General features: G+C 37.3%; 1 protein-coding gene across 1 annotated transcript; it reads right to left on the bottom strand.

Moving 5' to 3' along the window:
• Window positions 1–1,752: 1,752 nt before the first annotated feature.
• Window positions 1,753–21,352, bottom strand: LOC102236592 (phosphatidylinositol 4-kinase beta). The gene is made up of 14 exons (XM_023345474.1): window positions 21,143–21,352; window positions 15,323–15,816; window positions 13,714–14,207; window positions 12,263–12,673; window positions 8,890–9,117; window positions 7,100–7,345; window positions 6,439–6,545; window positions 5,984–6,088; window positions 5,046–5,169; window positions 4,348–4,461; window positions 4,048–4,199; window positions 3,312–3,444; window positions 3,106–3,226; window positions 1,753–2,149 (listed from the first exon to the last, which is right to left on the bottom strand). The coding sequence occupies exons 2-14, from the start codon at window positions 15,798–15,800 to the stop codon at window positions 1,968–1,970; spliced, it is 2,895 nt and encodes a 964-aa protein (XP_023201242.1). The 5' UTR covers window positions 15,801–15,816; window positions 21,143–21,352; the 3' UTR covers window positions 1,753–1,967.
• Window positions 21,353–27,932: the final 6,580 nt, after the last annotated feature.

The following is a 27,932-nucleotide window of genomic DNA, read 5'->3' as shown; positions in this document are numbered from 1 at the left end:
TTGCTAGAAAAAAACTGAAATTTTGTAGAAAAAAACATGGAAATTTGTGAGTTTTTAAAGTTTAAATTCTGACTTCTGAAATGTTTTTTTCTTCAAAATTATCTCAATATTTCAGGTTTTTTTCCAAGCAAATTTTTGACTTTTTAAACTCGGAATTCTTTTTTTAATTTCTTCACAATTAATCTAAAATAATTTTTTTCCTATCTACATTGGCTCTAATACGCCATAATAGCAAAACCTTCAGCATGTTAAAAAACTCCTTTCCTTACAAGTGTCGCCCTCTGTTGGCCATGAAACAAAGTGCAGCTTTCGCAGACGGAGGCCACGTTTTCCATCTTTTCTACAGTCACTTTGTGTTTTAGGTTTAAATATGATTCTTTTCTGAGTCGATGCTTTGATTCATTACTGTTAGTAAGAGTACAGATTTTGCAGTTGTGATGTCTGTCTGGTGAAATAAATACCACTGTGGGGAATCCCACAGAGACAAAATGACTCCCACACCAAGTAAAAGACAAAAAACAAACGTGTTCAAGTCTCTTTTCTGTCCCTCTGCTTATCCAGAGAACAAATCCAGAAATTAACACCAGCAACCCTCAGCTCCTGATGTGCTTTTACCGCGTTAGCGTTCCTGTTCTGTAAGAACAAATACCGATTCATTTCCTCGGTCGCTTGCTGGTGTTCGCTGCCCAGTTTGATTTTCTCAGACGCACTGCAAAAAACACAAAATCTTCCCAAGTATTTTTAGTTTAGTTTCTAGTGCAAAAATCTTAGTGAAATAAGACAAAACCAACAGGAAACTTCTCAGCAAGTTATAAGAGCTTGTGTTATGTAAATAATTAATTTTGATTTTAAAAAAGCACTAGTTCCATTGGCATATTATATTATTTCACAATCAACTGGAGCTGAGACGTTACCTAGCAACCTCAGCCAAGCCCAGCCCGTTACCTAGCAACCCAGCTCTAGTTCCACCGGCAGTTTGCTTTACATTTTCCACATTTCTCTAAATGAAATAATCAGTGGAAGTTGTACTTTTTCATCAAAATAAGTGAAACAAGCTCCTATATTTTGCTCAAACGTTACTTGTAAGTTAGCACACTTGAAATAAGACAAACCTAAGATATTTGTACAAGATATGACAAAAATACAGGGTAAGATTTTGCGTTTTTTTTTTTGTGCGCTTCTTCAGCTTGAAAGGGCTTGCTAGTATTTTTAAGTTTTAAGTGGTCAAAAGTTTCCATATAAATAAATCTCTGGATATTTTTTTGCTTTACTACTACAGGGTTCATCTGGCTGATATAATTTCTTGCAGATTATTAATAAGCTCACCATAAACTTTTTCTCCTTTTTGGTTATTTTCAACACTTCTGAACATTTAAGGCTAAGAAATTATTTTCCACCCAGTTCCTCTGTTTTCCAGTCATGAAATCTGCTGATATTACGTAGAGTTGTGGCATTTTGTAAAGAACTTGATTCATTTCCAGGTCAGGTGGTCCGTTGATCAGATCGAGCCCAAACAGAACCGCCTTTCAGTCGTAAATCTCCAAATTACAGTTTGCAGATCGATAAAGTTCCTGAAAATAAACGACAAAATCCTTCATGATGAAATGATCGTTTCACAGCAACAGCTTTAAAACCGTCGACTGGTCCAGACACCAGGACCGGCAGCCCGCGGGTTCTGGTTCTGAGTCGAGTCCAGTAGAAGTGGTTTAGGTCCAGCAGCACAGTAAACTCATGTCCGATGCCGTCTGACACGTTTAGTGTTTGTGATCTGAAAACGATCGAGATTCTGCATTTTTCCAAGATCCGAACAAAAACCAGATCAGATCCATCCGATTCCAGAAGAATCACAAAATCCAGTAAATCCAGTCGTTGCCACGGTAACTCCTGAATCCCAAACAGGAAGTGGCAGCAGCGGGTGGGTTTTTGTTGTTTGTTTATTTGTTTGTGTTTTCCACCGGGGTCACAGGTCACATGATGCCGTTGGTGACATACTGGAAGGAGTCGTAGAGTTTTGTGGTGATGGAGCGCATGGATCCGTCCACCAGCTGCTCCACCAGCAGCTGGAGCTGCTCCTCCGTCAGGGACATGTGGAAACGCTCCTTCAGGCCCCGGATGGTGCTGGAGCCATGGAAGCAGGGCAGGTGGGAGCCTGGACCCAAAAAAAAGAAAAAAAAGAAAAAGAGACTTAAAGAGATCTACTATGCAAAATTCACATTTTGAACATTTTCTATATTTCCATTTGCTTCTAAAATCAGTCAAAGTGCTTAAATTAAACCACCCAGCTGTTTTTGGTGTCTGGAAAAGGAGTCGTTTCAAAATCTCCGGAATGTTGAGTCACACTGAACTGTTGCCTAGCAACCCAAGCAAAATTCCAGCACGTTTCGTTTTATCGCTGTACAATGGCTGCTGGAAAAGACAAGCGTTTTGTTGCTGACTTGTCATTAAGAAACCACTTGCTGCATTCTTGTTGATTTTGCAGGAGGCTCTACTTCTGCTTTTCAAATATGTACGGTTGTATCTTTTTGCAGCCATGTTTTTTATTATTATTATTTATTTCATTATTTTACATTTGAAAATGAACATGTCATATGTTGACATGAATAAAATATTTTGCTCTTTATTGGAAGAATAAAATAATTTAATGGCCACAAATGGTCCTTGGGCCACACTTTGGACACTCTTACTTTAAACAATTTGATTAATATACATTTATTCCTGTTTTATTTAAAATACATTACATAACATTTACTTTTTATTTTGATTGCATCACTGTTGTACCTTGGCACTACTAGCTTATTTATTTACTCCTTGAAATCTCTAAACTGATTCTTGGATGATAAAGTAATTCCATCCATCCATTTCCTGTACACCATTGTCCCTTAGAAGGTTCGGGAAGTTGTGCTGGTGCCTATCTCCAGCTAACAAAGTAATTAAATCAATTAAATCAAAGTATTTTATGGTGTGTTTTTACAACTGAAGTCATAAAATGGGGTTTTAATGAGGCTTAAACAAGCCGCTGTGCAATAAAAGAGGCAATAAAAGCAGCTGCTTCATAACTGTGGTTAATATTGCACCGATAAAAGGTGCTGCACGTTTTATTTTTACCTTGCTGCATGATTTCGACGATCTGCAGCACCTTCTCCATGTGCTTTCTGGCTGCAATCAGACCCTGCAGCATCAGCATCTTGTAGTAAATAAACATGTCTCCATCGAGGCCACCCATCACCTGAAAACAACACAGAAAATCTGTCAAATTAAAAGCTTTTCCAGTTTAATAAACTGGTTCCCAGCTCACTGAGGGTTCCACTCACGTCTACGAACTCTGACGTGAGTTTGAAGGCGGACGTCTCGAAGCCGAGGTTCCGGGGAGAGCTGGAGAGGATGAAGCCGAAGTCGATGTGGATGATGTGGCCTTCAGAGTCCAGCAGGATGTTCCCGTTGTGTCTGCGCAGATCCCAGAAAACCAGAACGGGTCGATCAGAACCAAAACATGATCGTGGACCAAAACATGATCCTGAACCGACTTTCACAAGCAAAGGAAAGAAAACTAGAGACGACCCAATCCGATACTAATATCTGTATCGGTTCTGAAACTGAATTAAATTCTACATTGGGAGTCTGTGACAATCTATTCAGTCTAATTCTATGCTTGAGGAATTAATTAATCTGTTAACACACCGGCATCAGATTATTACCAGTTGCAGGAATTTATTTCACAGAGTGAGCTATTTGTGTTAAATCTTAATAACTTTAGAAGCTTTTTGTCTCATTAAAACAATTTTTGTCTCGTAATTAAAGAGGTAAAAATGTGTCTTTATTCTGCTAATAGTCTGATTATATTCTCATAATGTAACAAAACCTTTCGTGGCGTTACACTAATATTCTGTCATACAACTCATAAAAGCCAATATTTTGTTTGTAATGTATTTTTTAGAAGATAAAGCAACAAAAAACCCCAAATAAAATAAGAAATGGTAGAACAGATTCAGAAATTTCATTTTTAATCGATTTACTTCAGGTTCAAGCTGAATTTCTTTTCCTCCTCACCTGTCCTTGACCTGCAGCAGGTAACAGATGAGGCTGTATCCGGCGCAGCTCTGGACGAAGTTCCTCTGAGCCGTGAGGAACGCCTCGGTGGTGAAGCTGCCGTGTTCCTGCAGGAAGTAGTCCAGCAGCGACAGCTGACTCTGCTTTCTCACCTGATTAAAACAAACAAACAAACAAACGTCCGTTTATTTTTACACTAAGGTCCACAAAAACACTGAAACAGGATGGATTAAAGTTTGATGTGGTTTGTTTCTTTAAATGTTAGACTTGGGCTCCATGGGGGGTTAAAGTTCGGCCTACCTGGTGCAGGGAGACGGCGTTGAGGACGGGCTCGATCATCCCGCTGTCTGATGACATCACCAGGATCTTATAGGGTTTGATCCACAGAGGAACTCGCTCCTGCTGCCAGATGGACTGAAAGTCACAAAAAAACATGAAAACCAGGCAGATGTTTCAGGCCTGCAACTGATCATTGTTTTAGTTATCAATTATTCTGGTGATTAATTAAATTAAAAACTCAATTTTATTTAAAAATATACAACAAAAGACTAAATTAACTTTTTTTAAATAAGAAAATCTTTTACAGCTGAAAAAGATTTAAATTATGTAGCTCTTTCTGTTTGACGCAGCATCAATACAGTGGAGGATTGATCTGTTGATTATTTATTCAATTAACTGATTAACCCTTCTAATTGGCGGCACCATAACTCTGACACTGTAGGAAAATGTCTAACGGTTTCTGAAAGATGAGACGTTGTGCTTTCCAGCCAATATCAGGTAATTTCACTCCCTGTTTGTCTTCGGTTTAATCCGATTAAACACTTTCAATAGACGGTAAATTGTGATGATAACTAATAGATATTGATAGTTCCAGTTGTTATGGAGAAATGGGCAAAAATATTTACTCACAGGACATTTAAAGAACTTCATACACTGAAAATAAGCAAAAATATCCAGACAGAGATTTGAAACTTGGGCCTTAAATGTCGCTGGTTTACCTGCAGCTGCTTGAGGAACTGGTAGGCCAGCAGCTCCTGCCGCAGGTCGTCTCCACATTTCACGATGACCGACAGCAGCCTCCAGTTGGGCAAGTGGCCGTAAGGAGAGCCTTCTCTGATCCGCCTGACGTTACCACAGAAGAAGAAACCTCAGGTGAGGGGACAGTTTGATTGGAGCGGTGTTCATCAAACTTACTTAACCCATTTAACAAACACCAACTTAAAATTTACCAGCAACCACATCTAAATATATACAACCTGAAATGAAAGTATTGTTGTCGTCTTTCTTCATACTAATGAAACAGTATGAAAAAGCTGTTTTTTTTTGTAAATATGATCAACCAAATTCAGAGCATTTTGAGTTAATTACAGATTTTTAAAGTTTAGACTCTAAGCTTTAAAATTATGAGAAACATAAGGAAATCAAGAAAGGAGTTGTGTTGCATTAATAATAACATTAATAACATTTTATATTTTTTTGTAATTTAGAAGCAATTAAAAAAATAAAATTGAGTTGCTTTGTCTGAAACAAAAATTCTCTTCTGCACAATTAAATAGGAAAATAATTTTCAGATTAAATCGTTTGTAATTAAATAAAAACAGCAGCAGCTGTAATTTGGCCGTGAACGAACCGTTCAAAAGAATCTAATCAGTCATCAATACTCTCAGCAGGAATCATCTCTCTTCGTCCAATCACATCCTAGCGTTGTTTCTTTTCTTTCCACCGGTATCCTCAGTTTTCCTTTTCAGTGACCCAGTTTTAATCCATTTATTTATTATTATTGTTAAACACAATCATTTGGTAAGCTAGCTGTAGCATTGCATTTTAGCTAGCTGCCGTCACGGCTAATAAACGGCTGTTTACATGCAGTACCCAGCGGGCCACTAGGGGGCGCCCGGGGGCCACAGTTTGAGAAAGACTGCGTTAGAGGACCAACCTGACTTTCTCCTCCCAGGGTTCCTTGAGGGCGACGGCAGACGGGTCCTCTGGGTCTCTCCTGAACGTGGTCGGGGTCTGAGCGAGGTTCTCCGACAGGCGGCGTCTAAAAACAAACATGGAGGCAGAAATCAGACGACGCGTCTTCACTGCCATCTAGAAACACCAAAAACTCAAAATTGAGTTTATTTTTATCTTAGAACATGGCTTAATATCAGAAATTGAACAGTTGTAATGGAAATGCAGCTACTGAAGCATTAGCATGAAAAAATGCTCTAATCTGTTGATTTTAGGAGAATTTCTGTGACCACAAAATCGATTTATTTATATAAAATTTGCCGTTATCCAGCTAAAAACCAAACAGCTTTATTTATGAATCCCTCTGGAGTCAGGAGGGCCACCTAAAGAGCCACGGCGGGCTGGGTTTGGCCCCCGGGCCAGGAGTTTGCCTCAGACCTGATGTCTCCAGCAGCGATGAACACGGGCTCTTTGCTCTCCAGGCTCGTGATGCTGTCGACGGAAAACTGGCTGATGTTGTCGCTGCTGCTGGTCTGAGCCTCTCCCTGAAAAAAATAAAACATATTTATAGTTTCTCCTGAACAAACTGAGGCTGAAACGATTAATCTGATTAATTGATTATTGAAATAATCATCAACTAATCTATTAGTCGTTAAACTTTACAGGCACAAAAAAGGCGATTTTCACAACATAATCATTAAACTAAAACTGTACAAAAATATAAACATTTTGTTTAAGTTTTGTCTGTAAATCTGTTCTTAGTAGAACTCAGGTGGAAGTTTTAGCTCCAATTATCAATAGTTAATCTAAAAATAATCAATATGAGAGTTGAACTTTCCACATATTGATGCTTGAATTGTTTTTTAGCTGCAGAATCAAATAAAGAAATGCTATTTTATTGAATTTTTAGGCAATAAAATCTTAATTTTCTTGTATAAAATATTTTTATTTGTTTATTTGCCTCTTTTAATATATTTCTAATATTGCATAAAAAAGGCTAAATTGTCAAAAAAAAAAATTCTGTCTGATTAATCATCAAAATAATCAATCAGTAGAATAATCGTTAGCTGCAGTCGTAGAGGAGCCTGAACGCTGTTACCTCCACCTGCAGCTGTCCGATGTCGTCGGTCGCCCAGGCGTCGTCGTCGTTGTCGTAGTTCGGCACGGTGGAGAAACTTCCTGCTCTGTGCTCCGAGGTCATGCCGCTGCCAGTACCGGGCGTGCCGCAGTCCAGATTCTCCGCAGAGCGCGCCGAGCGGATCCGGGTCTCCGGGATCCGCGTGGGAACCGGAGACGTCTCGAAGCTGTTGCACTCCAGAACCTCCACGTAGATGATGTACGGAGCCTGAAGGAAGGAGGACGGATACACAACAAATGTTTTTAAATGCATGTTCACCATTTTTCTAACAAACTTTAATGTATTTCAGCTGATTTTTATGTGGCAGACCAAAACAAAGCAGTGGATAGCAGTGAGGTGGAAAGAAAATGAAGCTGGTCTTCAAACTTTTGCAGTAAAAAAGCTGGAAAGTGTGGCATGCACATCCAATATATTTATATCTAATGAGTTCATTAGATGTGAACACATCTGGTTTAGGCTTTAATCTAAACCTGTGGATATTTGGTCTGAGTTCTGCTGGATTTGAGTTTTTTTATAACATCTAACAGGTTTTCTTCTAATATAAAAATGACTCGGTTCAAATGATGCCAACTCCCACCTGCAGGTGGCACTCTTCCTAACGTCTGCTACACTGATGCTTATTTAAGTTCAAGTTAAAGTCTGTGGATGATACGGCGAGTAACAAAAAAAGTCACATTTACAGTCACACAAAAACTCAAATATTGCAAAAATATTTTTGCAAATATTTCTAAATTACCACAAAAAGTTTGGTATAAAAAAAATCACAAAAACAATCGCAAAATCTTGGAGGGACTGATTGATGTGAAAATATGTCAGTTAATTTTAAGAAAAACTCATTGAATGCAGACACAGCCTTTTATTGATATTTTAACAATATCTAATTAGTTTTTTTCACTACAAAACAGGAGACTGAAACATTTGTAGAATAGGTTTTTGATGCGGTCAAAAACCTCATCATACAAAAAAATGTTGGTTTTTTTTACCCCTCCAGGGGGTCTTTTTGTGGGCTCTAGTGTCCCTTATATGACAGTAGACTGACAGGAAACGGGGAAGGAGAGGGGGGAAGACATGCGGCAAATGTCGTCGGGTCCAGGAGTCGAACCCGCGACGGCCGCGTCGAGGACTGAAGGCCTCCAAATACGGGTCGCGCTAACCGCTACGCCCCACAAACATATTTTAATAGAGAAATGTTTTTTGTTAAATTGGCACACAAATTTATTTTCTTCATTTTAATTTGCGCAATTTTATGGTTAAAAGAAATCCTGCATCAAAACGATTGAATTGAAGTGATGCTAACTCCCACCTACAGGTGGCAGTATTTCTTACTTCTACTACCTGCTGCTTTAGCCTTGACCCAGTTACGGTTCATCATTGATACGGCAAGTAAAACAAAGTCATATTTACTGTCATACGTAAGCACAAATATTGCAAATTTCTCAAAATCTGTGATTTAAAAAATAAATAAATAAAATAGCAAATTCATTGAAGGACAGATTAATGTTTAAAAAGGTGTTTAGTATCATTTAATTTTAAATGAAGGGACAGATAATTGTTAATATTATAACTGTTTGTTAATGGGTTTTATCAATTATGGCAGAACCGGCCCTTTAAGAACATTAATAATCTTAATCTGGCCCAAAACGAAAATGAGTTTGTCGCCCCTGGTTTAAATCATTTAAGGAAACCTCAGATACCTTGTTGCCCTGTATTTTACTTGGGGGCATCAGAGTGAAGGGGGCTTCTGAACCAACCTTGTCCTTGGAGTTGAGGACGACGGCCTGGGTGTGGGGGACCCGGCAGACGTGGTGCTGGTGCTCGGCGGTCGGCAACCAAACCCGGGCCGGCAGCTTGTGGTTGAGCATCGACAGCTCTGAGATCAGCCGCTGCGTCTTCTGCTCTTTGGTGGGCAGCGTGGCCAAACGCTTCCCGATGCAGAACAGAGACTTGACGAACTCCCTCTGAGGACGGAGACGCTCCGGCTGCAAACGGGTTCGGACAGATTTCACAAAGTGGAACCAAAACAACAACAACATCAACAACGACCCGATAATCCCTGCTACACCTCTCTAACACCACATGAACACGACAGTTTCAGGTCTATTGCAAATAGAAATAAAAATAAAAAGGAGTAAATTTCCACCAAAACAAACCAAAAAAAAAACAGTTTCAAAATTTCTAATTTTGAAACAAATTTCAGAAATATTGTAGTTTTTCCAGCAAATTTTCTACGAATCAAACTCAAGTTTTCCTGTTTTTTCTAGAAAGATTCTGAAATTAATTCTCAACATTTCTTTGACTTTTCAAACTCAGAAATGCCCAGAAAATTTATGAAATTAAAGAAAAGATTTCTGACATTTTTCTTAAATTTTCAAAACTTTTTTCTAGAAGATTTCTCAATTTCTTTGCAGAAGTTGCTAAAAAAATATTTGATGCATTTATTTACATTAATTTAATTGTTTCTGGATCAATTAGTCAATATTCTATCAGATGTATTATCTATTAATATTGATTATGTGTCTATTATGATACATATTATTATTGATTTATTGTCCAGCCGTAATTCATGATGAGTTTTGTATATCCTACAATTAACAAAAATATGTATAAAACTTTACTGCAAATTAAGTCACTAATCAGAAGTTTATCATTTATTTCTGTTTTTTCCTTAACATCCCAGTTGTTTCTACTAAATTTTTACATTTATTGAGATACCCATTTATTATTTTACTCGCCTTTGAGAGTTGCCATTTTATAAATTTTGTTGTGCTCTCTTTCGTGCTCGATGACAATAAAATGAATTCTGGTTAAAGTGTTTTTACATCATTTGTTTGAGACCAAACCAGGCTGAAAGCCAAACACTGAACTCAAATGTACTTTAGGAAAAATAACTGTCAGCAAACATTGTAATATAATAATGACCTTGGCCCCTTTTTGTTGCAACATCTTCACAGTGTCACCACACTGATGTAAAACGATGAGAAGAAAATGTGCAACAACCAGAAACAGGAAATTGACATCTGACAAATTATGTAATTATTGCTCAAATGTTAATTTTCATTTTTTTTTAAAAGAGAAATGTTGCTGGTTAAGAGTAGCTTGCATTTGCATCATGAATATTTTAAATGGAGTCTGTTGCATCTGCGTCCTCCTGCCGTAATAAGACACTCGTCTTATCAAAACCCAACCACCTCCGCCGCTCCGTCTCCACGGCAACCACTCCTTTCACAACAGCTAGTTTATGTTGCTTGGCGGCGGCGTATCGTGTTCCTCTCCCTCTGAACTTCTCTCACATTGTGCTCCAGTCCACTTTCATCTCTTTGTGATGCAAAGAGACAAAAGAGGAAGTTTCAAAAATTGAGCTTCCGCCTGTCAGGTAAAAGATGAACAAAGAAGAACTGCGTTTCAGATGACGAAAATCACAGTTCTGTAGTTCCCGTCAGCATTAAAAGACAAAGTGTTGAAAGAAAGGGCTTCACCAAATGAGAGCGAAGCTTTAAAGTCAAACTTTGTATCTGATTTTGAACCAGGAGTTCATTTGATGTCAGAGGGACGGGCCTTCCTGAAGCCGGACTGTAAACAAATGTTTGACGCAGCTCGGATTGTGTTGCATCAACATCCAGTTGGGCACGTCCGTCTCCCAGCCAGCCTTCTGTCGCTCTCGTTTTTCTTTTGCAAGTTAAACAAGCTGAACCTGAAAGTACCTGCTGACAGCTGCAGTCCGTAATTTCAGCAGCAAACATTCCTAACGTCTTAACGTCTGCAGCCAAACTCAGAGAAAATGTCTCAGTTCAATGCCTCGGTTGGTTACTCTGTAATCTGCATCAGAATTTCTTTCTAGTTCTGCAAAGGAAGCAGATCAAAATCAAACAGAGCAGGTTTTCCTTATCGGCAGTTCAAAAGTTCAGCTGCAGAGAATAAAGAAGTTTTATTTCTCAGATTCAGCTTTTCCAAACCAGAATCGACCAATAAATTTCAGACAAAGTGGAAAATGAGAACAAAAATGACAGCAGTCGTTTCTTTAAGTAGGTATTTTCTCCAATCACGTCACAGAAAACGTCTGGCTCTCAGCCAGGATGCGACCGAGCTGCCAACCTGGAATGTGACAACACACATATATCTCTGGTTTCTCTGCAAACTTTGACTGGAAACCAGTTTGACCTTCCTCGTGTTTACTTTCAGCTAAAACCGTCTGTATCCGTTAAAACCAGACAACCATCAGATTTTCCTGCTTAGGTTGGATTGTTGGGGGTTTATTTTGGATGAGTTTCCTTCAGAATCAGTTTGTTCCTGGTGCTTTTAGGTCATCTGCAGATTCTGTGCAGCATGAAAAACATCTGGAATCCAAACCGGCAGCGTCTCCATTACAAAATCTCTGCAAAATGTTCTCAATATTACACTAATGTAAAAAAACAACACATTTTTGCAATTGTGGAAATGTAGTTAAGTATCATTAAACTGCACACAATAACTACATTTAATCATATTTTCAAATTTACTGATAGTTATTGATGATGTTGTGGAACAAACTGTGGAAAAGATACTAAAAAAAAGACAATTTCAAATAAAGTCAGTTTTTAAAGGATCATTAACTAATATTGATTGAGAAAATGATAAATCAAAATTCTTATGATCATAAAATTTTATGATAAATGACAACCGCTTGCTAGGGCTGGACAATATGGCTCATAAACGTATATAAGCGATTCATGTAAATAATTATTGATTATATTTTTATTTTAAATATTGACTGCTAAAATTGAAAACTTATCAGTTTTAGCTCCATGAGATCGTTTTTGGTTTTATTTTTAAGCAGTTATAAGTACAGTGGTGAAACCTTAAAATGCTGCTGTGCCAGTTACTCAGCAGGGTGTTGCTAGGTAACCAAGGAATGAGTGGGTTGCTAGGTAACCAGAGTGAGTGAGTTAGTAGATTCTATCAACTTAGCTTAGCTTAGCTGGCCCTGACAGTTTAAGCAGCTAAAGTCTTTCCTCTGCCTACAACTCCCAGAATGCTGTGCAGTGAAATTATTGAATATTAGCTGTAGATATTGGTTAAGTGTGTGTGGTGATTTGCTGGTTGTTGTATTGATTTGTAGCAGCAGAAACCCGTCCTGACGTCTCTCACCTCTTCATGGACCGCCTCCACCTTCGGGTTGCTGCCCGTCCGCCTGAGGCCGGCGCCGGGGAAGCCGCTCGCCATGGTGGCGTCGGACTTGGATCTCTGGTGGGTCCTCCGGGACGGAGAGACGAACACGTCCCCCTGGTCGACGCCATCCGGGGCGCCGCAGGCGTCCACGTTGCTGCTGTTGTGGCGGCGGTGACGGTGGGGCGGCGAGGGCAGCGGGCTGTCGGAGACGGACCCTGAAACGGACCGGGGCTCGTCCGACCGCGGCTTGAGGTCATCAGACAGGATGAGCTTTCTGAGCTTGGTGCCTCTGGAGTGGCGCTGAGTGGAGATGTGCATGTCGGAGGAGTAGGCGCCAAGCAGCCAGGCGGACAGCAGGGAGAAGGTGATGCTGGACCTGCAGCGGTGGATCTGAGGAACAAATCACAAGATTAGCTTCTGCAACGCCAACAGGAACTTCTGCAGATGTACAGTAATAATTTGTACTGAGTTCCATTTATTAACCCAAAACGTACGTAATTATGGTGTGAATGAAGAAAGATGCACAAAATCCCTAGTTTGAGGTCAGCATTTTAGGTTATTCTAAAACACAAATGTACGACGGCATATTAAGCCCATTATAGGTGGAAATACACACTTCTTCCAAAGAACTAAAAAAAAAAAAAAGCTCATAAATTTGTGAGCATCAAAAGTCAAAAATCAGCAAGAAAGAAAAACATATTTTGAGATTAATCTCAAAGTTTTCTAGAAAAAAAAAAATAATGGAGATTTTCTGAGCCTGTAAAGTCGAAAACTTTAAACTTGTGGAAATTCTTTGATTCAAAAGTCAATTTTTTTTTATTTTTTGTACTTTGAAATCTCAGAGTTTTAATCCCAAAATATTAGTCTTTTGTTCTTGCAAATTTTCTACCTTTGTAGCTCAGAAATTTCATTGTTTTTTCTGAATATAATTTCCTTGATTTTTCCCTCAAATTTTAGACTTTTGCAGCTCAAAAAGTTTCACTTTTTAAAAAAAATCTTTGAGATTAAACCCAAAATTTCTACGTTTTTCCTCTTCAATTTCAGACTTGTGCAGCTCAGAAATTTCTAAATATTTTCTTAAAACCTTCTGAGATTAATCTGAAATTCTTTAGTTTTTTGGCAGAAATTTACTACTCTTCCCCCGTTTCCTCCCTATCCACAATGTCCGTAGTAGAAATGAAACAAACTGCTGTGATCGCCACCTTTTGTAATGTCGGCATAAATGTAATAATGTTATTACTTTATAGGTGGGAGAAAGTATAAAACACGCTCAAGGATTTTATTACATATTGCGTTATTGCATAATGAAGTTTTAATGATGTTTTATTACATTTTGAAGCCACATTTTTTACATTATTCCATATTATGGTGTCATGACGTAATGCGGCGTCACCAGGTGTGTGTGTGTGTGTGTGTGTGTGTGGACTCACCAGGTAAGGTTTGATGGCGTCGCCCACCTCCGTGTCCATGTGGACGTACATGTTGAGGAGCTGCGGCAGGTAGAAGTCCACCTCGCCGTCCGGGAAGCTGAAGAGCCGGTTCCCGATGTACGCCTGAACGCCCGGCTCCTTCGACTTGTACAGGTAAGAGATCGCCATGGAAACGTCGAACAGCTTCGACTCGAACAGCCGCAGCAGCCACGACTGCTTGGAAGAAGACGGCGAAGGCGACTCGGACGGCGCTGCAGGAGGCGACTGCTTCTGGACAGCAGGAGTCTCTCTCTGTCCTTCGTCGTCGTTCTCCTCCTCTTCCTCCTTGATGAAGCTGGTGTCGGGGTTCATGTGCCACGGCGGGCCGCCGCAGTCGGTCGCCTCCGCATGCTGATGGTGCTGCTTCTGGTCGTCTTGCTGCTGTTTGTTGTCGAGCAGCTTCACTTTAAGAAGAACTTCCTGACAAGCCTTGAGAGCCACCTCTGGGTCAATCACTGGAGGAAGAGGAGGAAGTAGATGAAGATCTGCTAGCAACTCGTCTTCATCACATTCATAAAGTCGACGACGTTAAATATAACTACACTGATATGGTTTATTTAGGCAGCCATAGAGAAATAATGGTCAAATTTCAAGGTCATACTTTCACCATATTATTCCTGCTTTTATAAACGTCAAAATACGTAATTCACAAGCTTAATATTTAGTTTAAAAAATAAATATTAATCTTTCAAATTAAATATTTAGTTAAGACGATAAACATTTAGTTCACACTTTTGCTTTTCAGGAAGAGCGTGCAATATTTCAGTTGCCTGCTAAATATCTACCTGCAAAGTTAAAGGTTTACCTTCAATTCTGATTTTCTGCAAGCTAATTTATAGAAAATTTGCAGAATAGCTAGGAAAGTAAATATTTAGTATGCTAGCTAAATATTTAGTTCACACTTCTGCTGTTCAGAAAGCTAATTTGCATATTAACTAAATATTTAGCTTGAACCAAAAATATTTTTGGCCCAAGCTAACTAACCTAAATATAGCAAGCAATATTTAGATTGGAAATATTTAGCAAGTAAGTTAAATGTTTAGCTAATTTGCTAAATACTTAGCAAACTGAATGTATTATAAAGACAGGGAGTGATTTTTGGGTTTCCTGCTAAATATGTAGCAAGCAGTTCTTAAATAAATAATGCAAAAACTGGAGTACATCTTAAAAATCAAAATTTAAATAAACAAAACAACAAAATGAATTATGAAGTCTGTCCTTCAAAAAACAAGTTGAGGTCAAAGAAATAGACTGAAGACAAAAACAATAAATCATGCAAATGTAAATTATTGAGTTAGTTTTAGTTTTTCATGTGATTCATTGATTTATTGTTTATTGTGACAGCCCTATCTATGTTTAACATGCCTTATTTTCATGACTTAAATTAATCTGGTTTTAGAGCTACAGCTGCCTCAAATCTAATTAAACCGTTTCATGCTTTCTGTTTATAGCTAAAAATTATCAGCTAGGAGCCGTAAATCTGGACCTTCGTCCTGGAGAAATTAGTTTACGATCCGTTTTCATATCAGACGGAAACTTTAATCTGCACAGTTTGTTTGGAAGTCGCTACCTTGATCGACGACCAGGTCCATCTCCATGGCGTCCTCAGAGATGACGTCCAGCAGCGGGCTGGGGCCCCGCTGGTCGCCGCCGCTCGACACGCCGCTGCTGCCGATGCCTTCGCTGCTGCTGCCCAGGCTGCCGGTGCTGCCGATGCTGCCGCTGGGGCTGGAGCTGCGCGGGCTGGCGCTGGGCGACGATGGCTGCTCGCTGAGGGGCGGCGGTGGCGGCGGCAGCTGGAGCTGAGGGCGAGGATGATGATGGTGGTGGTGGTGGTGATGGTGGTTGGGGCAGTCTGAGGAGCTTTCAGAGCAGGAGGAGGATGAAGAAGAGGAGGAGGAGGAGGAAGAGGCACTGGAGGGTGAAGAAGGACAGGAGAAAGTGGTGGGAGAGGAGGAGGAGGTTGGCGGCGGTGGCTGGGCAGAGTGGGCCGGGCTAATGTGGAGCGGGCAGATCGCCGGGGATATGGAGACCTCGGTGTCGGCCATTTTGGAGAAAAAAGGCCTAAAAAAAAGAACAGAAAATTTAAATACGACGGCTGTATAATATATTATTGGGTAGTAAGTAGCAACATTCGCTCAGTTATTTAGTTTCTTCATTTCAAACAAGGACAAATAATGTGAAACGTGAGATTTGTCCGACTTCCTGCCAGCAGAAGGATGTGACCATCTTCTGAATAAAACTGATCTGTTCACGTAAAGAGTCCAAGTCAGGATCAGAAATAATCATACAACATAGTTCTACTCAAATAAAAGTAAAAGTAAAAAGTAGCCAGTCCAGAAATTACTCAAGTAAGAGTAGAAAGTATTTGGTAAAAAGTGACTGAAGTACTGAGATCAAAACCTCATTTAATATTTAAAAATTACTTCATCAGGCAAACCAAAATATAAAGTTATGTGGAAATGTTGGTATTTTAAGGACCAAATTGACAATAATGTATAAACAAAAAATTTAAAAAAATCAAACTAGACAAAATTTTTCCAAATCAGTTTCTGTCAATAAAAAACCGATGAAACTTTAACAAAAACTGCAGGTCTGCCTGGTGAATTTTTGGTTAAAACATGTTTGTTTTTCTTTCAGTGGGTAAATAATCCAGAAAATTTACTCAAATAAGAGTAGAGATACTTTATAATAAAATTACTCAAGTAAAAGTAAAAGTACAATGTAATAAAAATACTCCTAAATGTGAATTTTTTTTGAGTAAATTTAACTAGTTGCTATTTGACTCTGGAAATGATCCATATCTGTGATGTAGCATCAAACATGGCTGGAGGCGGGACAGGAAGTCCTCCATGCTGGATTGGTGTGCCAACGGCGTGACGCAAGCGATGTGCATCACCATCATCCTCATCCTCCTCACTGTGTGTCTGCAGCCTGAGGAGGCGTCTTGTTTCTATTTAAATGTTTCATCAGTCACAGCGCACCGCTCCCTCACATTTCTTTTTGTTTACAGATCACGATGCCTCGAAAGCCTCTGAAAGGCTTAAAAAATAACATTTATTTTGATTTGGTCCCTTTTTAAGTCATATTTTCAGACGCAGCTTCACTGAAGATACATTTTCAATTATTTTCGATGAAAACCCCAGCAAAAAAACCCTGATTTTTAAAGTTTTCCTCAATTATTTCTCTCTACACACGAGTAAAACCTACAACTCTGATTTATTGACAAGTTCATCAGTGAATGCCTCTTACTTTTGATTGTTTTTTATGACTAAGGATGTTTTCACACCTGACAATCCAGTAGACTCGGTTTGATTGGAGAAAAAATTGCAACATTTGTTATATTTTCAACTGCTGCGGTTCACTTTCACACTGTGCAGTGTGAAAAGAACCAAACTAATTGGAAAGTCTGTTCCCCTCCTCGCCTGTGGGGGCGCTGCACCAGGAACCACTGAAGGAAACAACACAAAAACCTCAAAATGTAAACAAAAATTGAGTACAATCAGATTTTAGCAGTTATAGGGTTTCTTTTTTGTCTTGAGAGGTTTGTGTTTGTTTACCCTCTTTTATTAATTTTTATATTAATTTTAGGTATGAAACAATTAATCGGATTAATCATGATTAATTGATTATTGAAATATCAACTAATTTAGTAAGTTATCAATCGTTAATTTGAGCATACAGGCTCAAAAAAACCCCTCCAACTTAACAGCAATTGAGCCAAAACTGAACTAATATGATCAATAAAAATTTTATTTTCTTAAGACGGGCCTGAATTGTTTATTTGCACCTTTTATTTTCAATTTTGTATAATACAGGCTTATGTGGTTAAATGAAAAATCTGTTGATTTTGCCATTTTTTAAATCCGATTAATCGTAAAACACCACAGACTCTTTCTCCCGTTGGTATTAGACTCTTACATTTGTTTTGGTTTTAATTACCCAGAATTCCCTGCACTGTAGTCCACTTCCTGCTTTTTGAACTGTCTCCAGTTTTTAGGTAGACTAGAGTTTGCTTTTTTGGTCCAGATCAGAGTTCGATGGTGCATTCACACCTTCCCAAACGAATCGGACTTGCTAAATAAGCAGACTTGAGTTTAATTAAAGTGGACCAAACAGGGCCGGTGTGAACGCACCCTAAGGGTCTTCATCTTCCTAAAGGAGTCCCTGATCACACACAGCTGGGCATGAGATCATCCCACTGCGGAGATAGTGTTGAGCTAACACACAACTGATGCTTTCCAGATGTGGAGCCTGTTGTCACGGTGACGTCGTTTACGCAGGGGAGTGCCGGCTCGCTGTAAATTGTTTCTATCAGATTTGTGTTTTGTATGCGCGCTGGGATTCACATCCTGCAGCTGTTTCTGATCGCCGCTCTCCTCTGTGACGTCTGAGGAGGATCTCAGGTCTCACTGGCCGACCGATCCGGTTGCAGAACTCTGGTTCAGATGCTTTGCTTTGCTTAATTAGCCAGAGAAACGGGGTGTAGACACAACCTGGCAAGACTCAAAAATCTTCCAGATAGTAGGAGTTGAAAATAACAATTTAAAGGGCTTTCTTAAAAACAAAGTGGGTGATTTTTTTTTCACAGTTTTTAAAATTAAAATGAACTGTTTAGGGAGACAGCACTTCAAATTAATTCTACATTTTAGATCCGATTCAATTTGTGATATAAAAAGCATCCTAAACTGTGAGCAGAAGATTAAATCGGTCTAATTTAAGATGTTTAAGTTAAGGCTGAAACAATTAAATGTGATTAATCTATTATTTAGATAATTAACTGACTACACAAACTCTAAAAATTGCCACTTGCTAAAACAACAACACAGTCAGAGCAGTAATTTAGCCAAAACTATACTAAGGATATATACATTTTGTGTTCAAGATGAAAAACCTTCCTTGTCTGTAAATATGTTCTACGTAGAACTCAATTGGATAACTTTACCCTCACCTGGTTCAAAATGTGTAAGAAATAAAAAAAAAATCTACTAAGCACTTTTTGATGTCCATTAATTAAACCACAAAATTGTATTTTAATGCATTTCAAATATTGTGTAAAAGGGCTAAAGTGGTTCAATGAAAAATGTGCCAAATTTTATCCGATTAATCGTCACAATAACTGACAGAATAACCTATTATTAAAATGCAGCCTTAGTTTAAATCCAGAGTTGATGTGATTTCAGGAGCTGCTTTTCACACAGGGAAGCGAATGATGAAACAGTTCAGAGGTCAGGGCCTGAGACTGATTCGAACAGACTCGGTGAACGCAGCGTCCTCGCAGTGATGGAGGAGGGAGACGTGTGCGGCTCGGGGCAAAGTGTGAGGTTTATCTCAGCCGCTGTGAGGAGAACCACGACAACAATCCAGCCGTCACTTCCACTCTTCATCAGGAAGTAAAATCCATGTCAGCCAGGTTCCTTTTTTAAGACCCACAAAAAACATACATTCCTAAATAAACACGTTCATAGTGACAAACTTTACTCGTTTGTAGTGGGAAGCTTGTGTTCGTTTTACCATCTCTCTCATGATACTTTTATTTTGACTTCAGGGCTGAAACGATTAATCGCCTTAATCGTTATTAATCAACTTTTGAAATAACCATTAACTAATTTAATAATCGATTAATTGTGAACTTGAATATACAGACTCAAAAAAAGGCCATTTGCTAAAAAAAAACAACCAACATACAAGTTTAAGTAAATTAACTATTTGAATGGTGCATTCAAGATTAAACACCTTTGTCTGTAAATATGTTTAAACTCATCAATTTTTAGCGTCACATGGTTCAGATTTACTAAATTAATGTCATGTTGTTGCATGTTTGGCAATAAAAAAAATTTATTTCCTTATTTAAAAAGGGAATTTATTTACCGTAATTATTTGTTTATTTGCATCTCTTTTTTTTTAAATCCGATTAATCGGTGAAATAATCTATAGATTAATCAATTACTAAAATAACTCAGTCCAACTGGCTAAATATTACATTAAAACAAAAAAATAATGTTCAAAACACTTGGAATATGCTAGCCAAAAGTTACTACCATTCAAATAATTGTTAGCAATATGAATATCTGATATTCCGAAGACGATATATTACAAATCAGTACCTCTAACTCTTACTAAGACAATACTGTTTTAAAACAAATCACTCTGTTCTACTACTGTTATTTCATAAATAGTAGAATGACAAAAAGATGGAATATTTTTCAAAATAAGCATTTGAAAACTACAAAAGTTACCAATTAAGCTGTAAAAAAAAAGCTTTGCAAAATCTCTTGTTATTTTTCTATAACATTTTAGTAAAGGTTTTGTGAAAATTAACCCTCTAACAGTATGGATAAAGTTTTAAATTTCAATTGGACAGAACAAAAATTACAATTAACTCATTTTAACCTACACACATCATATTTGTAGAACATTTGATTTACTTTCAGGTTATCTTTCTACTACTGCAGTAATGTTGCTAGTTTTCAGTTAAATCCCTCTGTAATGCCAATAAGCAATGAGATTCTGCTCATAAAATGCTATGTTATTTGACTAACCTTCTTTATATTTACATAAAAACATCTTAGATTATAATCAAAGTAGAAATATTAAAATCACCATAAACTAAATGGTTTTTGACAACATGCAGTTTTTGAACAGAGGCCATTTTACTTGGATCACTATGAGTTAAAACGAAATGCTGTATTCTGCCTGTCATACCTGCTATGGTTAAAAAAGGTGGGAAACACCATGGTAACCACGTCCCGAGGCCGGATACTGTTAAAAACGGACTTTCACAATAAAGCTCGTGAATATTCTAAATAAAACTCGCCTTTTTACGAAGGGATCAAATTAAGAGAGCCATTAAAATATATTTGTCAAAAATAAATATAAGACTTACAATTTCTTTGTCAACATTAAGAGTTAGTTTCAAAATTCAAACTAAAAAATGGAAAAAATAAAATACATATTCTTAAAACTATAATATGAATATTTTATTTTTATGGATTTGATTTATCAGTTGTTTTTTTTTAGTAAATATAAGATCCATGCAGAGTTCCGTGTAAACCCACAATAGGATATGAAAACACGAGGATAGAAATGTCGTTCTGAGGATAAAAGTTGAAGCAATTTGAAATTAAAGTGTCTTGTGAAGATACAGGAGTGTGGCTGCCAACAGGACAAGAGGAGGAGGAGGAGAGCCGCTCCCTCCTGATGAAAACAAACTGGAGGAAGGAGGACGATAGCCGGGCTACAGAAGGCCCACACCCGTGGATTTAACGACGGAGCAGCCGAAGAAGCCGCAATGCTAACAGCGGTTTAACGAAACTAGCAAAAACAGAACCAGAACGAAAACCGAAAAAGTGAAACGTAGTGAAAACACCGAGGAAAAGGGGGGACTTACCCGGCTACTTGAGCGCCTTCACTCCGATCAAAAGCTCCTATACACGAGGTTATTATCCAGTTTTAATCTTTTTTAACCCCCCAGTTAAGTCCCGGTATTTAATCCAGGTTGTGGTGCGGGTTCTGGTCCGTGTTTTTAGGTTCCGTCACGGTCCATCTGCTCCGGGATTCCGTGGCCTGGCAGTTCACGGCTCCTTGCTTTAAAGAAGCAGTGACGCAAGATCCCTAAAGACGAACGTTGCGTACAGTCTGCAACTTCCGGTAGAATGTACACAATAAAAGCACATTAAAATACGGCTATATACGCGAAAATATAAATTATCAACTCGAAACAGATTTAACTAAACTAACAAAATGAAAAAATATATTAATGCATAGATCTACATCGTGTTAATTTCTGAATATTAATTATCTCAATTTCAAAAATTAAAAAAATATAGAAATCTCTAAAATGGATTCTAAAAAGAAATCTTAATGACTTAAAATGAACCAAAACATCCTATCCTTATATGGAGGGTGGAATCATAAGAACTTTTAAAATCATATAATTCTTCTGATTTTAAAAATGAATTACTAAAATGTTGTTCAAACATAAAATAGTTTAGATTTTCATGTTTTGCTTTTTATCTCAGTAAATGAAGACAGTTCTACTTTTTTCATTCCGTTTTTTCCAACTTTATATTGTTAAAATTATTCTCATTCGGTGCTAGTCTGATACAGATGGAAAGAAAAACCTTTTATTTTGAAGTTAAGACACCATCAGGTCTGAGGTTCTTACAGGTAAATTGTCAAAGCAGCTGTTTTTGGTCGTTTCCGTTTTGGACAGAAACGACAATCCTGTCTTCCCACACAAGTCTCAACGTCAGCTCATCAGGAAAACCTTTCAATTACCACGCTTAAGATTTTTAATATCCTTTCCAAAAAATAAACAATTTTAATTTATAATTAAAGAGAAGATTAGAATAGAGTAGAAAGACAAATGATCATAGAGAAAATAAACACCAGAAAATAAATGAACGTCACGTCTTTTATTCCATCAATGTAGGAAAATAGATTCACATTAATGTTCTGGCTTCTCTCCTCCATCACTCTTTTCAATTTCACAACAGAAACAGGGCAAAATAAAGGTGCATTTCACTCAAAACTATCATCTCCAAGCCAAAACATATTTTCCTCCCTCTCAACCTCATTATGACATTAAAAGTAAAGTGCAAAAAAACCCAAAAAAACCCATAAAGCCAGCAGGTTAACAAAAGGAAAAAAATCAACATTTACAGGTGATAATAAAGAGAACCCAACAAACAGCAACAGGGAAACCATGCGAAGAGCTGGCCGTGTCTTTCACAAATAAAACAGAGCAGGGAAGATTTTTATAGCAACCGTAAGGAGGGAAACGACTGCACATCAACAATCTGTACAACTGTCTGAAACAGCAAAGACACACAGCAATACGCAGAACAAAAGACCGACAGCAAAATAAAACAATACAGGATTTTTCAAATTCATTTGGAGAGCGACAATTAAAAAAAAAAAAAAAAAAAGCTGCTCTGTGTCAAATCCCCACTCAAGGACTACATTACCCAGAATTCCAGAGGAAGAGCAGAGGCAGAATCTTTTTTAAAATGTTTTTTTTGCTAAAGTTTAGACTTCCTTGAGTGAGTTTTTAACAGCACATCAGAGTTCACCATCATTACATTAACTGCAGTTGATCATCTTCCAATTTATCATCAATTGTATTTATCCTCTCGACATTCTATGTTGTTTCCAACAGATATTAGGCAACGAAATCTTAATAAAGGCAGCTATTGTCAACTTTTAAAGTAAAAAAAGCTAATTTCATGTTTTTAATCACAGCCAATCCAGTCGTCTGAATATTATTTTGAGCAGGCTGGATGTTTATTTCATTTACTTTAAAAACTAAGTTTTTTAAATTAGCTAAATTAGTGACAATACTTTGGAGTTAAAAGTGACACCAGGCTGCACTGCAAAAAAAAGACAAACTTTTACCAAGTATTTTTGGTATAGTTTCTACTGCAAATATCTCAGTATACTTGAAGTAAGACAAAACAAACATAAACTTTTCTGCAACATATAGCAGCTTGTTTTAGGTCAATAATTCCTTAATATTGATGAAAAAGAACTAGTTCTATATATGGAAAAATATCTTGTTATAAGTGAAATAAGCTGCCAGTGGAACTAGAACTTTTTTATCAATATTGACTTAAAGAAGTTCCTATATCTTGTTGAAAAGTTGCATTTAAGTTAGTCTTATCTTATTTCATGTGTACAGATATTTGCAGTAGAAACCAGACCAAACATACTTGGTAAGGTTTTGTGTTTTTGCAGTGTGTAAACAGGAAGTGCCATCGGAGAGCGTTTGCGTGACTTGGTCTGATTCTCCAGCATCATCGCACCAATACCCGAATCCCGATTCATTATCTTTGCTAAACTGACCCGTTTCTGGATTTCCACAGTGAAAGTTTTCTTCTGCTTTGCACTTTCAAAGCTCGGTTCCCGATGCAAACTCCCAGCAAGGCCATGCCGGACCAGAGTTAGCCAAAACTAGGCATGCCCAACATTTGAGACCATTTCTACCAACACCTTCATCAATTCCACCTCCTGGTCTTTTTTAAATCTCAAACTGCAAATACTCGCTCTTCTTTTAAGCTTCAAACATTCAAAGTTCCTGTAATTCTACTTCCACTTGCTCAGAGAAAAGATCACGCTGGCGTCTGAACTGCCTGAATCCAAACTCGGTTTTCCTCTTTAAAATTCGAGGTATTTCTGATGACTTTCAAGCAAACCAGCTGACAAAACTCTGACCTTTCCATCAACGTGTTATCTGATAACTCATTGTTTCTCATTTCCCCTGAAGTAAAAACTCCAGATCAGAATGTAAACTAACATCAGAAACGTTTGTTTTACTGCATAGCTCTCCTTCCAAACATTCGCAAACAGCATTTGAAAATAAATCTTTTCAGATAAATCAGTGAGAGCGCTAAACAAAGCTAGATTAGAGTTATAACTATAAACAACCAGTTTGACCAGTTTGGCCCAGAATGGTCCTGCTGGGGGGAATCGGCTGCTGAATATCCTCAGGTCTGAACCTGAACTATTTAAAACATCTTATCCCCTAAAGCAACATTTCACTCAGAGATCAGCATCATCTCTAACTGGGCTTTGGTAACAATCTCACAACACCTTAAAAAACTTGTGTTGACAGAACAATAATCATTATTTAATCAAATTAAAACAAAGAAATACATTTGTTTAATCTAGTCCAAACTGTAGGTTACTGTTGCAGATCCAGACTTTTAAACATCTGGTAAGTCTTAATTTCCTCATCTACTTCATGGAAACTGCTAAAAAATAGCAAAATAAACCAGCACAAAGTCACTAAGATGTGCTACAGTTTGAGTTGCAATGTCCCATGTTTTATAAGAGGATCAGAACCATTATTAATGCAACTGAGAGGTACTTCAAAATATGATAATATGCAATTATATTTAGCATTATGCACATTTGGGGCATTTTATGGATATTTATCTCTGTATTTTAACAAAATTCTCAACTACAATGAAAAGAAATAGCAGAGAATCGCTAAGGACTACAGGATTATTAGTATTGGGACCATACTAATAATAAATTAAGAAAAAAAATATCCTTAAACCTACAAGTTGACTGGATGCTTTTGAACTAAATATCCTGAACTTTGCTGCATTAAACCTTTAAAATCTCAATTGTTGCACCCAAAGCCCACAAGTGAAATGTTGCTTTTACCCACTCAATACCCTTCAGTTATTTTAACCTTTATATAAAAACAGATTTTATTTTCCTTTTTTAATTATTATTACTATTAAACTCTAAACTGAGTAAAGTTTAAACCAGGGTTAATACGCTGGTGAAATAAAAATCTGAGCCGGCAGATGTCGGCCTCTAGCAGAGTGCAAGAATTAAGCAGAATACTACATCACTCATAAATACTTGACAGAGTATTTTCTCAGTACAATAAACTCATAATATACACACAGAGCCCGTCTTTAAACTCTCAGCAGTGCAACGTATGTTTCAGTTCAACAATGAATCATGTTGGCACTTCACCAAACTCAGGCGAAAGACTAACATTAATATTCGTGCTTCTTTTAAATGATAAGTTTAGGGCAGTGAGCGTATAATCAAGCAGTTTTCTTGTGCCGCAACACAACAAGGTTGATTTTTTTTTTCATATAACAGTCTTGATATTTTCAGTGTCCCTCCAACAGAAAAAAGCACTATGTGTGAGGACAGAGGGAAACACATTTTACACAAGTCCACAAACTGGCTTTTTTCTTTCTTTGTTTTTTTTTTTTACAAATTTGTGGTCACATCGTGGAAAAACAGGCAGGACAGACAAAGTAATGGAGCCCTATGGCATTGTAGCACCAACGAAGAAGAAAAAGACGCCTGCCAGTGGAGCGACAGAACGTTTGGTAGAGGTGAAGAGTGTCAGCAATGTGACGTTCCCATGGCAACTCCCTCCAAAAATGAGAAGGTGAAAGAAGAAATGTTCTGTTTTGCATATCAACTGTGAGAAAAATACCGAGATCTGGGAAAACGTCTGAGAGATCTGAGATGTTTTCGTTGAAAATGTTCATCTCAAGGTTAAAAGAACAGAAAAAATGTTTCAGAAGGAGTAAGTTTTAACCCGAGAAAACTTGTAAATTTTGAGATTAATTTCACATATTTACAAGAAAAAAACGTGGATATTCACTGATGTTAAAGAAACATAAGTAAATTTTCCACGATTAAAACCAGAACCATGTCGGTATCAGATAAAGAGATAAAATCTACAATTCACTCTGAAAAAAATCCTCATGTGCTTCTACGCTTACAAACTCAATTGTAATTATTTTGTCGCAAATATCCGACTTTTTAACCTCAGTAGACTTCTTTTTTACTTTTCCAAGTTTTAATATTGTACAATTTTGACTTTAGTGAAAACTGTACTTTTTTTTTTGCAAAAAAGAATATAAACGCAACTGACAAATTTCTGCGTTTTTTGATGGAAATTTACTCCTTCAGCAACATTTTTCCCTCTATTCTTTATCCAACAGTCCTGAGTTACTTGGTTTATATATTGAGATATTTGAACTTAAGCTTAGCAAAAGTCATGTCAAAATAAGGCAGTAAAACTATTTTCTTCGACAGCCATCAAAGAAAGTAAGAAAATGGTGTCACATTGCTGACTGCGATGTAGCTGCAACAGGTGGCTGGAATTGGAGCAAAGGTCACAATGGCAACATACAACAGCGAAGCAATCCGTAGGTTAAACGTGTAATCTAAAACTTCACCACAGAAACCAGCAACAGCGCAAATATCACCCAGTAATTAATACATTTTACTGCATCTCAATGTGTTGGTGCTATGTGGCAGATTACATTGTGCTTTGCTCTACTAGTGCCTGAGCTGAAGCTTTTATTTTTAGCATTTATAATTTTCTTTAGCTCACAGCCTGCATTGCGTGATTTATTCTCCCAATTTAATATTTTTTTGTTATTTTAATAAGTTCTGTTCAGTGTCAGTAGCCCCTTTCAGATCATACATTTCAACCTGTGATCGCAGTATTTTCTTTTGAATTTTTGCCTTCATTTGAATCATTCGGACCAAGAAACAGGAAGACAGAAAGAAAATTTCTACACCGTCAGTTTTTATTGGAGTTTAAAGTAGTGAAGCATCAGGCTGGGGGAAAATTCGAATTTATCGATTAATAAAATTTGTAATTGTTGAAGATTTAAATTTTTGGAAAAGTCTGGATTTTTATTGGAAATCTTTTTTAAAATGTGGAAAAATGGGTTTCCAATGTGTTTTGGCCATCTTGTTTGCCAAGTGCATTTCACAGCTTCTGTTTATTTGGATTTTCAATTTTTATTTTTAAATTTCTTTCTATAATTATGACAATAAAGTCATAACAATGAAAGAATACAGTTGTAATATTAGGACAAAAATAAACAAAAAAATTAAATGAGGAATGTTGAGCATCTTGTGAAGTTATACTTTGGTATCAGTTTTTAAAGATAAGGACATATGTGGTGCTTTAGCTAATCAGCAACAAATTATCATTGACTGCAAAAAATAAAATAGGACCTTGAAACTATTTTAAACAAAAAAAACACACAGACTGATCGGATCATCGACTATAAGCTATTTTCTCATAATTTAAAGACATTCTCCTGGTAAAAATGCATCTTTATTCTGCTAATATCATAATAAGATTCTTGTAATTTAACAAAATTTATGATGGCCTGGTCTTAACAAACTTAGTTTTAGTTAAAACTAAAACTAAGTTTGGCTTTTCAAACATAAAGCCAATGTTTGAAAACATTTTCTGTTAGCAATTTTTTTACTGTATGGTATGGAAAAATCTGAAATTTTATTTTTAAGCCATATCTTCCAGCCAAGCACCACAAAATTTTTGCAAATGTGTAAATTTGCTTAAGTCAAAATATCTAAATGTTATAATTCCATGTAATAATTACAACATATTATTCCAAGAGTTGGGAGTAATTGTTGCTTCTTCTAAAACAAATAAAAGTAGTTGGATGAGTTAAATGCGTCTGTTGTAAATTATTGTACAAATACAGTCATATCAGGGTGATGTAACTTACATGATGAACTCATGTGATATAAATGACCCTTAAAAAGCAAAAGCAGATTTAATTGGAACGTTTCTAACCACAGTATGGTCTGAAAGGGGCTAATGTTTAATTAAAGAAAACTGCAATATTTGGGTCAATTCTGAATGTTTTAATGAA

The sequence above is a fragment of the Xiphophorus maculatus genome, chromosome 13, assembly GCF_002775205.1.
Source record: "Xiphophorus maculatus strain JP 163 A chromosome 13, X_maculatus-5.0-male, whole genome shotgun sequence".
NCBI lineage: Eukaryota > Metazoa > Chordata > Actinopteri > Cyprinodontiformes > Poeciliidae > Xiphophorus > Xiphophorus maculatus.
This window is presented reverse-complemented; position numbering and strand designations above follow the sequence as displayed.

Excerpts from the sequence above, each read along its gene's own strand:
- LOC102236592 (XM_023345474.1), bottom strand. The coding sequence starts at position 15,800 with ATGGCCGACACCGAGGTCTCCATATCCCCGGCGATCTGCCCGCTCCAC. Across the intron at positions 6,089-6,438 it reads ATCGCTGCTGGAGACATCAG|ACGCCGCCTGTCGGAGAACC; the intron begins GTCTGAGGCAAA and ends GTTTGTTTTTAG. Across the intron at positions 2,150-3,105 it reads CGTCGAAATCATGCAGCAAG|GCTCCCACCTGCCCTGCTTC; the intron begins GTAAAAATAAAA and ends TTTTGGGTCCAG.